The 15,009-nt window shown below is 38.4% G+C and overlaps 1 protein-coding gene across 1 annotated transcript in view; it reads right to left on the reverse strand.

Annotated features, from left to right (window-relative positions):
- The window catches only part of Tinag (tubulointerstitial nephritis antigen), an 84,230-nt gene that overhangs the window by 57,051 nt on the left and 12,170 nt on the right, over positions 1 to 15,009 (reverse strand). The window contains exons 2-4 of the mRNA XM_003462300.4: positions 11,667 to 11,730; positions 10,938 to 11,027; positions 6,361 to 6,475 (exon numbers count right to left, since the gene is read on the reverse strand). Of these exons, the coding sequence (XP_003462348.1) occupies positions 6,361 to 6,475; positions 10,938 to 11,027; positions 11,667 to 11,730 (269 nt within the window). The remainder of the gene's footprint in view (positions 1 to 6,360; positions 6,476 to 10,937; positions 11,028 to 11,666; positions 11,731 to 15,009) is intronic.

Genomic DNA, 15,009 nt, shown 5'->3' on the forward strand with positions numbered 1-15,009 from the left:
ACTAGTTCTAAGGAATTTTAATGGATAATCAAACAAGAGTTTAATCAAATAGTTCTAAACACATTGGTCTTGAAATTACATAGATCTTTGCCTTTACTAAGTAGTTTTTATTGATTTGCTAGTGTATGTGAGGCAGTGGAGATACGTTCATGACTTTAAATGGCCCTGATGTGACCTGATACAAAATGCTTTATCAGATTTTACATTTCTTATCATGTTTGTGAAGATCAAAGTGCTATTGGCTTGTATGATATGTGATGGATAGATACAGTAAATGTATAAATGCTTTTAAAACTCATTACAATTAAAAACACATTTCCATTCAACCTTCTCACAGTACTCCTGCTGGCTGGGAACATGCTCTCCCATCCGATTCGCCACCTTCTGAGGAAGTTCTTTCCTGAGAGTCTTCAAATGTGTGACATGGCTGTCTTGATGGGCTGAATCAATGCCAAACACCTCTTAAGATTCTTTTGACTTTGAAAAAGAACCGGCAGTGTCACAGTGCCAGATGAGACGAAGGAGGTAGCCGAGGACACACCGTAATGTTTTCACGGCCTCCTATTAGACGGCACTTGGCAATCACATTCACCATATTTTTGATCACATCTTGTAAAGAAGGAGCTCTTCCAGCTGCTTTGCAATGTGACAGCAATGGTGGGGTGAGCGTGTCCAAAGACAGGGGAAGTGTTCTGAAGGGGATTAACGGCAATGTGTCTTTCACTGTCCTTTTGTTTTTAAATTTAAACATTCACTGTTTATTTGATCCTCTTTCTACTTTGGGGAAAAATTAGTATTTATGGAAAAGATGGACCCAGACAGAGCGTGGATCCAGAACAGGTACCCACTGTATCTGCACAGCAAATTGCTGCAGGAATTGACTTAACGGCAGCCCAAAATATCTGTTCATACAGAAGAAAAAGCAAATTTTCCCATTTCTTTTTAAAGATCTGTCCCGCAGTGATCAAGTCAGTCCCGCTGCATGGGTCACGTCGGTTACAGCACAGAGTCACGCTCTAACTGTGACGTGTGTGGAAAAAGAAAATTGAAAATCCAGGGGCTGCTGTGAGAGCTGGGCCGCCACTCCCCCACAAGTGCATAGAATGAGGAGGAGGAGGAGGCCAGGTGCAGGCTGTTCAGTTACTGGAAGGTTTGGGATCTGGTTTTCACAGGGAATGGGGAAGGACTTGAGCCAGCAGAACATGTTTGGATGCTTTTCGACGTTAGAACCCTGCATTCAGCGCAGCCAGACAGCTAGTGCCTCTGCTTCCCTGAGAGGAGCAGCTGCTGGGGTGAGCTGAGGGGAAACTGGGGCTCATCACCATCTGGCCCTGCCTGCACCCGCTCCTTCCCCTCAGCACTTCCTGCATTTGGACCTCTAAGGCCACAGGCCAGGCTGTAAATGTATGTATGTGGGAGCCCGACACCAATTTTTAGGACAGAAGTTGTCATTTGTGTTCAGTATTACACAAAGGCATAACTATTTATCTCTGCTTTTCACTTTTATCAGTGTTTGGCTTCTGCAGCCTTTCTGTTTACACTGGTGACCTGTTATCGGAATCAAGTTAGCTGTGTTTAATCAGCAAGGTTCTTCTTAGCCAATCAACTGTCAAGAGCTTATGAGAGATTAAAAACTAAACTTGGAAATGTTCTGACTTTTCCAAAGCCATTTTTCTTACCCCAATATTTACTACCACCAAAATATGTTTCAGGAAGGAAAAAAATCCCTCTTCTTGTTATAACTAATGACTAAAAAAATAAATCCAGTAAGTCAACGGCCATAATTAAATGAAATTTTCATTTCTTACCTCACAATGTGAAGACTTTCAAAGTTATTATATATTATGTAACATGTTATTTTACTTTACTTTCAACAAACCTTAGAAATCTTGACAATTTTGTTAGTTGTGTCAACTAAATTAACTGATATTGGGTAACTGTGGAAGTATGATCCTGAACCAAAATATTTTAGAAGTTTTATGTACACAAATCTGCCACCATATAAGACAGTATTTCTACCTGTTTTAAATATACCACCTTTCAGAATATTTTAATAGTTCGTGAAGGGAAGTATTTAAAGTTCTACTTCAGATAAAATACCTAATGATTCTCCTTGGGAAATCAGTCACGGCCAAAGACCCATTTCCAAAAAAAGAAAAACCATATTTCCATGTGAAAACAGTACTTTCCATTGAAAATGTTTTCAATATTTATAACAGACTCTAATGCAGAGAGGCTTCTTAGAGCTTCCTCCTAAATTAAAAAGCACTTGTGTGCCTGTACAAACAATCAGGTAAATTGTTGATTCAATTTGACTGAGGGCATAATAATACAACTTTCAGTTTTGCCAGAAATATGCAAAGTCCATCAGGGCCCACCATCAGAGAGTACCCTTTTGGGTAGGAAATAAAACGTACCAGCTCAGCGGCATAAGCGCCTGCCTTGCAAGCAGGCAGTCGTGAGTTCGATCCCCGGTACCGATGAAAAATAAATAAATAAATAAAACGTACCAGCTGACAAAGATTTGAATCAGTAAGTTCTTACAGACTGCACCTGTTTCAGAACTTGACCGTTCTCACAAGGTTAGTATAAGAAATAAAAGTCCACTTAGAATACCACATAATAATGTTTGGAATGCCTAACTATATATATTTCAAGCGTCCTGTTAAGCACCCACAAACATTTCATGGCCCTCCTCCCACCCTGAGAGCTAGGTCTTACCACAATCCCTGTGTCACAGAGGAGGAGAGCAGAGTAAGTGGAGCAGCCAGATGGAAACCCAAGCACCCCGTCTCCCATGAGCACCCCGTCTCCCGTGAGCACCCCATCTCTGGTGAACACGGGGCACACACACTTCCTGCATCCCTCACGCACGCGCTGCGCATGCAGAACGTTCCAAAACGAGTTCAACTTTGATGTTTCCGCTGGCTCCAAGTGACCTCAGCTGAGAAGACTGTGGCATAGAATCACAAAAACTGTTTACTTCCGTTTTACCTAAGACATTAAAAGGGTTCTATTTTTCCTCCAAATAGACTTCCTCCTTCAACTCCCATTTCACTATGTTACCTGAGGTCAGCATTGCTCAGAGTGCACTGCAAAATCTACGTCCTGGGGGATATTACCAATCTTTACAAACAAATAAAAAATACTCTAATCTTATAAAGTTAGAAACTCCGGAGAAATAAAGCTAATAGAATAAACATTATCGGTAGATCCAATATACCAATGGATTTGTGGATATCTGGAAGAGAAATACGATCTACCATCTGATGGTTCTTTGTCCATGGATTCCACGTTCTGGGCTGCACAAGCTGGATGTCGCTGGTGTTCAGCTAGAGGCTGGAGTCCTGCTGTCTTGGCTGAGCCCTGTGTCTTGGCATAGCACAGTACCTGCAAGGAGGGGTGCAGGATCCTAGGTGACCTTCTCCTTGCCATGTCTCCTGTCCTCAGGACTGTGTTCACCCAGTTGGGATGCTCCTCTCAAACCTTCACCGAGAAGCTTCAGGCTATTCTCAGCCTTCTTTCTCTCCTTGTTTTTAATTCCTCTCACCCAGTCTGCCTGTACCCACACCTGTGTATATTTCCTTTTGTCTGTCATCCTTTTGGGTTACTAGGAAATGTCTTCCCCCAAATCCTCAAGGTACTTTTCCCACTATCCACATAGTTTTGTTCCTGATCACACTCTGTGAGTGTGTGTTTGGATTAGACAAAATTGTCTAACTTAAAACAGCATCTTCACAGTCGTATTACCATGGAAATCTTTTCACAATACCTATTGAGAGCTCTCTGCAGGTACATTACAGCCGCAGTGACTTCAGCTAAGCAACGTGGCTGGGAATCAACCAGAGGAGCAGAGCACTCTCCAAGAATCAGGGATGATTCACTGCTCATCTTTTATACCCAAAGAATATCTTAATTCTCATGTAGGCCGGAAAAGGGATTGATTGGGCTCAGGGTGCCATGGAGTTTCTCGGCGTGGTGTGACTCCTACGACTCTTGCAGCAGCTGACCCTTAGTGCACTATTACTCCTTACTTTGCTGAATTTTTTTGAAATGAGAAACAAAAAACGAAACATCAGTTATCCAGAATTCAAACCACAGGAAAAGTCATGTTCCCTCTCCTCGGAGACAGGCTGAAGATACTGGGCATTTTGTAGGTAACCAGCAGGGCAGGAACCCATTGTTTAGCTCTTTCTTGGCTGCCAGATCAACGCAGTTCACTCTATCTCATGTTTTTCCTAGAAGTATTTGTTATAATTCTGATCTCCTTTTGGGCGGAACTGGGGGTGCAGCTCTTAAGACGATTCTAACCCTCAAACAACTGTGCCCCGGAAGAAAAAAGCTGTTTGCTTGCCTTCCATCACAAGTGGATCATGGAATCCTTGTGGTTCTGCTGAATTTTCCCTATTGCTTTCTTAGAATTATGGCAATGCTATTACATTAATTCCTACCACCAGGTAATTTAAATTTAAATTCTCTTGATAATTGGTACCTCACTAGGCATCAGAAATTTTCATTTAGACATTATGGCAAAGACTTTCATGCAAACAAGTCTCCAGGAACCAAGAAGTGATTTCAAATCAGATGCTCTTTGGTGTGCTAGGTTGAGTGCCAATGTGGGAAAGCAATGTGCCTTATTTTCTCTAAAATGTGAGCCTTTTAAGCCATGAAAGTTAAGTTTAAAAAGGAGTTGTTAGAAGTAATCCTGAGGAACTGCATGTAAACATCCAAACAAGCGTTTAGCTCACTGTGCCTTAACGGAAAACGCAAAACCAATCCTGCAGGATCAAGTATTTTCTTAAACAGTGCTTCCCCTCCCCACTTCCACCCAGCTGGACACAAAAAGAAAAAAACAGGGATGGAGAGGACTCTTTGAAAGATGCAGTCATCCCAACAAAACCATGAATCAGATTCTTATCTGGGAAGGTTTTATATTAGTGATTGTAAGAAACTCCTCAAAATCTCTAAACTGCTCATTTCAGAACATTAACTAGTTAAAAAACTAAATTTCTTGTGACTTTGAATCTGAAAAATCAACAGAGCTACTGAAATTCTAAGGACTTCTGGAATACAAACATTTTAAAATATCTTAGTTCTGCAATTTAATTAATTCTGTGGATCTGTGGAGCTCTTAACCCCTTTCAATGTCAGTATGACTTAATCTCTTACAATTTTCTTTGACTTTGCCTTTAAAATCAAGGCAGTGGAGGGATGCAGTACAGAAAGCTGCTGTGGGATTTCAGTGAGATACTTTACTATGGAAGTAAGTGTGTGCTTACCACTCACACTACTCAAAACACCGGTTATTACAACCTTCTGCAATACTAGTTATAATTTGGCAGGTCTCAATAGCAGAATTTGAATTGACATATTAACTCAAGTTGTTACATTTTTGGAAAGCTAAACTCAGGTTAAACCTTAATGAATCACCAAAAGATTTACCGTAACTCATCCAACTGCAGCAACCCCCTTGCGGTCCTGACATGCTAAGAGTTTCCGATGTCTATGCTGCAGACCGGAGAGCCTGTCCTCCGGCAACTGGGGAGTTCAAGTGTGTTCTGAAAGCAGGAAAAGCTTTGGACACAGCCAACATCTCCACACAAACTAAGCGTACTACCAGGGAAGCATCGCAGCTGGTGGAAACCGCAGCTTGTGGTTTAGAGTTTTGTGATACCGAAGAGTAAGGAGTTTCTATAGGCAAGATACCTAATATCCAGAGATAGTACCTGTAACAGGTGAAAGAGAAAACCAAAATAACATTTACAGACCATAAGAATGATAGAAAACTCCGAATCATTTCACAGCAGTCTGCCATGTCACCAGGCAAAAGCTGAAGGTATTCTCTGAATGAAAACTGGTGATTTTTAAGGACAAATCTTTCACTGATCATGATAGCATCCATGTCTGAAAATGCCAAAATTTACGTCAATCTCATATGATAATGGATAGTCTGAGAGACCTCAAAAGACTATTGATGAAGTCACAAAATAAGTGTGTTTAGTTAAAAAAATAAGGATAAAGATTCAATTCGCCAAAATATTGGCACACTCGGAAACCAGTCATCAGAAATATGTATTTCTCTGAAATCATTGCCAATAGAAAGGAGAGTTCCATTATTCTTTAAGGGACACTATGTTTAATTGATATTACTGTCATTCAAAGTCCACAGGAAACCTTTGAGGGGTCTACTAGGAATCATTCTGTTAGAGGAATTTCATGTTTACATGACAAAAGTTTTATATTTGCAAAACCCTGAAAGTGCAAAACTCATGATTTTAGTCTTTGTAGATTTCTTCCAGCACACAGGTGAGCACACCAATACCGACACATGCTCATCAGCCAATCAGGAGGAGTACCCACCGTCACTTCGTTCATGCCCAGGAGCGCAGGGCTGGGGGGCAAGGTGCCCAGGCGAAATTTGAAGCCCTCTTCTAGAGTCATGCCCCAGAACTGACTGTAGTTCTGTGCCGTCCATCTGCCTTGCATGCAAGAGACAGAGAGAGAGGTTACACGGTGTCACTCTCACAAACACATGTTCACATGTGGTGGCAGACCTCACATCACACATAGCAACTGTTTCTGCTGGCAGGAGGGTCTTTGCATAAATGATTCTTCTTCTAGTAATCAACCGTATGAGGCATTTCCCCCCCTCCTAAATTTACTCCATTTTAACAGCTCAGGTGAACTCCTAAGGCATGTCGATGCAGGCTGAAACAGAGAGCATGCAATCTTCCCATACTATGCAGGGACCAAGTGGTGATGATACCAAGTATCCCTTTAGATGTTCTGAGTGCATTTTAGAAAGAAGCTTGAATACACAAGAATCTATATTCAGGTCAATGATGTTAACTTTTTTCTTTATATTTTAGATTTGGAAAAGTAAAAAAGTGAGAAGAAATGCCTTAGAAATACTTCATACAAAATAGTCACACTTAAAAAATAAATTAGTGATAGATATTGAAATAGTCTATTTTATATTAAATCAAAAATGTGCCCTAAGTGCTTAAGAATGTGCTATCAATAATAATACAGCCAATTGTGTGAAGCTAAGTATTAAAAGTGCATATTTTTCTAGAGACATTATTTAGACAAACATACTCTGCAAAATTTAATACTAAAATGAAGATAATGTTTCCTTAGCAGAAGATAATAGACGGAAACTGAGCAAGACGAAAGTAATTTAAATACTGTTCATTTAGATTCCACCTCAAGACAATATGTATTCAGTACTGAAGTCAGATATGCGTTTCATGCTTTTGTGTCTATGAGCTTCTGGTGTGATAGGCTGTTATGAATAATTAGGAATATAGCTCAGTTTTCAGTAATATGCATGATGAGTTACTACTTTCCTTTATCACATCTTCAAGTTCATAAAATTTTAAACAACTTTCAGCTACAATTGCAAAGTGCAATCTCAATCACCCAAAGAATTTTCCATAAGAAAATTCAAAGTATATTAGGTATTGTAGTATTATTTGAGAGACTAACAGGATCCTGCTTGGGAAAAATTGTGGGATCAGTAAAGTTTGTTTCTGGCACCTGCAGTTACAGTTTGCAAACATCAGCAGAAACGTCCCCGGGTCACTTAGATAAGCACTCAATTTAAGGAGCAGGAATGAACATTTTAAAAAATAGAAGTAAGAGAAATAATAGGAAATTTTAGAGCTTATTGAAGATAACGAGATTAGATAGTATTTTTATGCAACTGAACACGTGTGTATATGGCAAAGGGTGATCACAAACATGGTGAATACTGCATTTCTTTTGAAAAAATAGTATTACAGTAAAACATATTGCCATTGGTTCCCTTCAAAATTTTCCCGCTCGTTTCAAATATATTTATCTCGTGATGCTTGCGCTCTTTAAGTGCTTCTGGGGGTTCCTTTTATGAATGTCTGTACAAGATAACATAAAAATTTAGTGAATGCTGTTGCCAAATGCCATCAGTGAAAAAGCAGTTCATAAAAACATCACGGTATGTCCTCATCTACTTTATTTTCCTGAGCCAGCATGGTACAAATTCTGGCTCTTCCTCGAAGTCAAAAATGACCACGAAAGGTAAACTTTTTTAACTGATTCAAAACATCAAACAGCCATGACAGTGCAACTAAAAATATTCATAGAAAAAGATCGGCTTCAGGAATGGCAAGACTGACGGGATGCGTGTTCAAACTGAGGGGTTATTTTGAATGGATGAGGGAAATATACCTTTTAGTCTAATACATTTTATTTTATTTAAACACATGCCATATCACATCCCCAACATCCCAAAGGTCAGATGTGGCCTCCCTGAGATTCCCATCCAGGAGAGGTGAAGCACCGGTAGCTCACACCATCCTCTGTGGCCTAGACTCAGCACTTTCTTTTAATCCAATACAGCATTTATTGAACTTTCTTAATTGACCACAGTCTCTGGTAAGCACTGGAACATAGAAATGAATAAACTTCTCTGCCCTCAACGAGCTCATCCCCTAACAAAGACTACAAAGAAAAATGAATTTAGTATGTGATCTTTATCAGTAAAAGATCAAAATATGATCAGAGAAGAGAGTAAAACAACTCTGCTTCAAAGAATTTGAATATTTTACAGAAAATAAACAATGCTGAGTCTGAAAGAAAACAAGTTTGGTGACTAAACGTGAAAAAGATGCCATTTATTCTGGACAAAGGCAACTAGAACAAAGCATGCAGGTTTGTTAGGAGGCACACAGAGAAAGTGGCAGGTAAGAGAAACACTTCAGTTAGGAAGGGATGGGAGCACAGACACTCACAAGCATGTGAAAATGGAGTGAGAAGAACCCATTGGGTTACAGTCACGTATGCTCAGGAAAACAGCTATATTTCAGGAGCAACAGAAAGAAGATTCTTGAGAACGCACGTGGGAAGCAAAGCTTTGTTCTAGCAGGACAACCACATGGGACTGAGCAGAGAAACATGCTGGGTCACCTTGGAGAGGCTGTGCAGGAAGTGCACGTGAGTACAACCTAGGCACAAAAGCAGGGCAGGTCTACGAGAAGCGCTGAGCATGGGAATCAGCCAGGCACGGAGACGGAGGAAAAGAGAGCAAAGAATAAAACCAACTGCAAGCTTTCTGGCTTGCAGTGAGGGGAGAAGCAGATGCCAGGAACTGAGAATGGACACTCGTGCTCCCCTAACTTTGGGACAGGCCTCTATTGAAAACCTGGTGAGGAATCAGAGCCAATTTATTCACAAACTACAGTTTGTGAATTGAGTTCATAAGAAAAATCACATTTAGACAACATGTTGGTCCTCAACCACCTGAAAACGCCTGCAGGATAGAAATTATCTGAACCCTCAGCAGTGCCACAAGTGGAATCACATGCTTTAATATTAATAGGCTGCCTTGAAAAAATAATACAGAGAACAAATAAGCACTTAAGAACATTATGTAGACTAAGCCCTGCACTGTAAAAATACCATCAAGAATGGAGAACACTGATTAAAAGTGTTTAATAAATGTTGAATAACACAGTATAAAAACAATTTGAGCATCGTGAGTGGATGATAACAGAAAAGAAAAAGGATTTTGTTTTTTGTTGGTTGGTTTGCTCTGTTTCCTGGTAAGTAATTTTGCTCTTGTTCCTTTTCTTCATAGCTTGTTTCTTTTGACTTTTTCTACTTGGTCAGTGTGTATTTTCTTTTGTTCTAATGATATTTCCCTTTTTATTTTTGTAAGGTCTTGTAATGCTTTAGTATTTGCTATGAAAACACATGCTTCCTAGCTTGCTCAAGATAAACAAATGATGGAAAGAAACTCCTTTCCAGGGGTCCCCAACAGCTTCTGTGCCCTAAAAGTCCCTTCTTCCACACAGATTTAAACTGTGGCGTCTCCTATATTTTGTAACAGTGAAAAGCCAAGCCAGTCCAGTAGGTTTCTTGGAAATGAGTATTAATTAGGTTCGGCATTATGTCTTTTTAGAAGCCTGACTCATGTATTTTGAATAATTAAAAAGTCACTTAGCTACAGAAGTTTGCAATTGATTTTTCCTGGGAATGCTTAAATGTAATCAAATTATTCCCTAAAATATTGCTTAAATGCACACACACAAGGGAGTGAAAATGATTTCAGACTGTCAGTGTCAACAAATATGACTGTTTTGTGTATTCCCAGAAAATATCTTCAATCCACTGAAATTCAACACCCCATTTGGCTAGGAGATGTAATGTCTTAAGTGTGGACAGAAATGACACTTCTGTTTAAAAACGAATCTCAGGATTATTTCATTTTTCCAGTTGCTTGAAATAAATTCTTTACGTGAACTCTTTTCCAGAGTCAAGATAGACAGAGATTTAATCAATGGCAGTGCAGAAATTTCGAGGCAGGTATTTAGCCGGCCTGCCTCTCTCTTTCAGTTCCTGGGAGAAAGCAAATGTCCATCCCCACATCTTAGTTCCCTCTGTGGGAGTGGAGAAGCCAGCCACTTTATAACATACAGGAGAGTGGCAGTTACTGCCAGTGTTTAAATGTCCCAGTGTTCCTATCTTTAGATTACTAGCACAGTGACTCAACCTATCTTTTGGCCCAGCCTAAAATGAAATTGTCTAACTATCAGTCATTTTAGTGAAACAGTCTAGCTTGACTTGTTATTTGGGAGAACATCAAGACAGAATGCCATTCGGTGAAGGCAATATTCTGCTCAGGAGATGAGTCCATGACCTGCTCCACCAGGGCAGCAACAGAGAAAGCAGTTAATGCAACAGTGATCTTTCTTAATCATTTAAGACTAGGCTCTATGTCATTTTTACCTGTGAATTTTAATTTTTAAATATTGTATATTTTCCTCATACATTCCATATTTGCAAACCTTTTTATCTCCCTTCCCATTTCTCTCCTACTCTTTACATAATGAGTGTTTGTAGGAGTGACAGAGGGGTAACCAGGAGTGCCATGAACCTATACTGCAAGATTCACTCACCCGTAGTCTCCTTTATTGATGTGTTCAATTAATTCTGGACAAACGAGGCATGCACGCTGGGAACATTTCCATTGCTGTGCTGAGCATGTGCTGCAAAGATAAAAAAAAATTATAGAAGTAGCCTGCTTTTCTGTGGGGTGTGTTTCACAATTAGTGACAAGAGCTGCACATTGTTAAGTGATGAAACATCATTTCTTACTTAACGTAAACCACGCAGCTGTTTGATTCATGGTGAAAATAAATTATAAAACATGCTCTAGCTATCACTCACAGGCTCTTGTCCTCTGCTTTGGGCAATTAGTGAATGATATAACTACATAGCCTTTGAAATAAAAAAAAATAATACAATGTATTTGAACATTGTCCGCAAGCTGATCCCTTTAAAACAACCTATTGTTATGTACAGTACTGTGCCCCAAAATTAAAAACTCACATAACTTGTCCATAGGGCATCAAAATGTTTAAAATTAAAAAGTATACTTAATGCAGGCCTGTAGCATATTGAAGCCTCGATATCAAAAACATTAAATTGAAGCTTTGAAAGATATATGCATGATCATCTTCTAACATTCTTCACTCATGCTTATGAAAACTTACAATGTCTGATGTTCTATATGGTTCTGTCTGCATGTGTCTAAATCTGTGCTTTGTTTCAGTGGTGTTGCTTTTATTTGGAAAAACAAAACATGAACAACAGTTGAATCCAGTTCTGTCACTTAAATTCATTACCAAGAGTTGCAGTTTTCTTTAATTACTGATCCTTCTTCATAATGTTGCCCGTCTCTGAAGCAACCTGTCAGCAAAATAGGTAAACCAAATTTTAAGTAAGTAAAGCACATCAGCATAATAGTTAATCTAAAACTGTGGTTAGTTTTTGAAATATGCAAAACTGTTTAGTGCTAGTCTGATGGAAATTTTTATTTGGTTTGTGTCAAGGATTACACAACAAATTTTTCTGGACTTAGTCCATGAGCTTTTATACCTAACTGCATGTTATGTTCCAGTGGAGAAGATTTCTAAAGCGTGAAAAAGAGATTACCTAGGAATTAATCACTAACTATGCTAGAAAAAGTCAATTTAAATAGGTATGCAAAGTAACCACTTAAATCAGTTTTTGGCATTCCTAATTTTTAAAATACTAATCAAGTTTAATTAGTGAGTATAATTAGTTAATGTGGCTAGAAATAGTGTCACATAGTTGTAGAGTGAAATACAAAGCCCACTCAGTGAATTCATCTTTAACAAACATTCTATTTTTTCATTAAGAGTTGGACTAAGGGAAAACTTCATGAAATCAGTGAAATTGTAGCATTTTGTCTTTAAAATCCAAATATACTTAGCAATTAACTTAAATTGACTGGTTTACAAGATTATATGAACTATTGAAAAGAGACCAAGGTTGAATCATCATCATCATATGAAAACCCATCTGTAAGATATTTTAAAATAGTGCCAAAATTACAAACTAAATCATTTTTGTTTGTTTTGTATTGCTTGATACCAGGGATCAAACTCACAACTTCATGTTTACCAGGCAAGTGCTTGAGCCTACTGGGCTAAATATCCAGCCCAATTAAATCATTTTTTGAGAATATAATTTGCACAGATTTAACACTTAATTATCAATTACTTTGGTGAATTTTTTTAAAAAAGAATACATAATTGATGCATCATATCAATAGTGCCTAATCAAACAGAACAAAATCTAAACCTTTATTGATTAAACCATAGGGGGAAATATGTTTGTAAACTTTCTAAGGGATTTGGTTTAACTGCTAACCCTAATGTCACAAAACCTGTGACTCCAGCAAGCTATCCTGTGACTGTTCAAAAATTATTTCATAGAAAACATTTCCAGTTGCCTGGTCCCTGCCTGTGCTCTTTCACCATTCACTATTCTACTTAATAAATCTACATCACCGTATATTTGCACCCATTTGCCCTTCTTTCCACGTGGCGTTGGACACTCCCCACTCCCAGAATGAGATGGGGTGCCACCTCTCTCCTCCCCCGTGCTTCTTAACAGCCAGCTCTGGGAAGAGAAGCTCCATGCCTTCATTGCTATGTGTTTTGATCATAAAATCTGCAATCATTTTGGGTAATGGCACATGCCACGTCTTGACCATTTTCAGTTCACTTTCCCTGGCACCAGCCTCTCTTTTTCCTCATGTCCCCTTGTCCATCTCCAGAAGGTCTGCCTTCTTCTCTCCTGCCATCTCACTTTTATTTTACTCTGTTATTGATTGATATCCTGTGTTTCTAATACATTAACAACCCTATAGTCTTTAATTCCCATGTCTGATACTTATCTCACTTAGCATTGCGGGCTCATGATCTACCCATTTCCCCCAAAAGATGTGAATAAATTGCTCTTTATAGATGAATAAAGGTCCACTGTGTGTACACACTACATTTACCCACTTGAGTCTTTATGATCTCTGGACTGTTTTCAAAGCTTAACTATTGTAAATTGTGCTGCTTTAAACCTGGGTGGACATGTATCACTTACAGTGTGATGACTTTAACTCTTTCAGGAATAACCCAGGAGGGACATAAGTGAGTCAAGTGGAATTCCTACTTTTAATTTTCTGAGGAAGCCCTTTTGCAGGATCCCTGATTTCCAAAGTGGTCATACTATATTACATCCCTACCAAAAATATAGAAAGTTCCTTTTCCCTTGCATTTTCAACAGTATTTGTTGCTTTTGTGGGTTTTTTTTTAACAATCAAATTTACCAAAAGATAAAAATGATGCAGTATTTCAAAAAAAAATGGGAAATTAACATTAGCTAATATATTGCATATTGTTATCTTAAAAGTAATTATTCAGATTACAAGATTCAGGCATGAAAAAATGATCTAATAATCAAACAATGAAAGCATGAACTGTTCTTTTTGATGAACAGAGACTAGAAGTGTCATTATCTATACTATATATAATATATATATATTCACACATTTATATGTATACATATAACCTTTTCCCTTCTTTCTTTTTTCTTTCTCCATCCCAGTTGTTCTTTCCTTCTGAACATTCTCTTTTCCTTTCATTTTCACAATATCTATTGTACATTTTGGAAATCTTATTTTATCTTACTCTTTCAGTTTTTTTTTAATACTAGGGAGATCATTTACATGTGAGTCTGATTTACTTCACTTTTAAGTGTGATCTCAAGTTGCATCCACTTACCTATAAAAGCCTCAAGTTTGTCCTCCTTTATAGCTGAATAATACTCCATTGTATAAAAATACCACATCGATGTTATTTATTTCATGGTTGATGGGTGTTTGGGTTGTTTTCAAGATTTAGCTATTACAATTGTGCTGCTATAAACATGGGTGCACTTGTATCACTGTGGCATGATGCCTTCAATTCTTCTGGGAAAATACACAAGGGGAATAGTTGGATTGAGTGGGACTTCCCAATCCTAATTTTTTGAGGAATGTCCACACTGATTTCCACAGTGGTTATACTAGTGTATATTCCCACTAACAATGGAAAAGGGTTCTTTTTTCCCCAAAGTTCTGCCAACATTTGTTAACGGTTGATTTCTTGATGATGGCCATTCTTTCCGGAGTAAGGTGCACTCTCGGTGTTATTTTAATTTGCTTTCCTTGAATGACCAGTCTTGTTGAATGTTTGTAGCCTCTTTAATAGACTATGCTGCAAAAATTTTCTTTCTATTTGCTGATACTAAAACTAAACCCATGTCTATCACCAGGCACTAAACTAAAGTCAAACTGGATCAAAGATCTAAATATTAAAACAGAAACACTAAATCTACTGAAAGACAAGGTAGGTAGAAATCCTGAAAATATAGGGGTAGGCAAAGAGTTCATGAACAAAATGCAAACTGCACGAGAAATACTTCAAAGCAAATGGGAAGATATTACTTGTTCTTGGATAGGAAGAACCAGCATTGTGAAAATGGCCATACTTACAAAACTGTTACACGGATTTAATGTAATATCAATTAAAACACCATTGTCATACCTCAGAGATCTAGAGAAAACATTCTTAAAATGCCTTTGGAAATGAAAGAGACCTAGAATAGCAAAGGCAATCCTGGGCA

Source organism: Cavia porcellus, unplaced genomic scaffold (genome assembly GCF_034190915.1).
Source record: "Cavia porcellus strain 051 isolate PalLab524CR breed Dunkin Hartley unplaced genomic scaffold, mCavPor4.1 scaffold_7, whole genome shotgun sequence".
Lineage (NCBI taxonomy): Eukaryota > Metazoa > Chordata > Mammalia > Rodentia > Caviidae > Cavia > Cavia porcellus.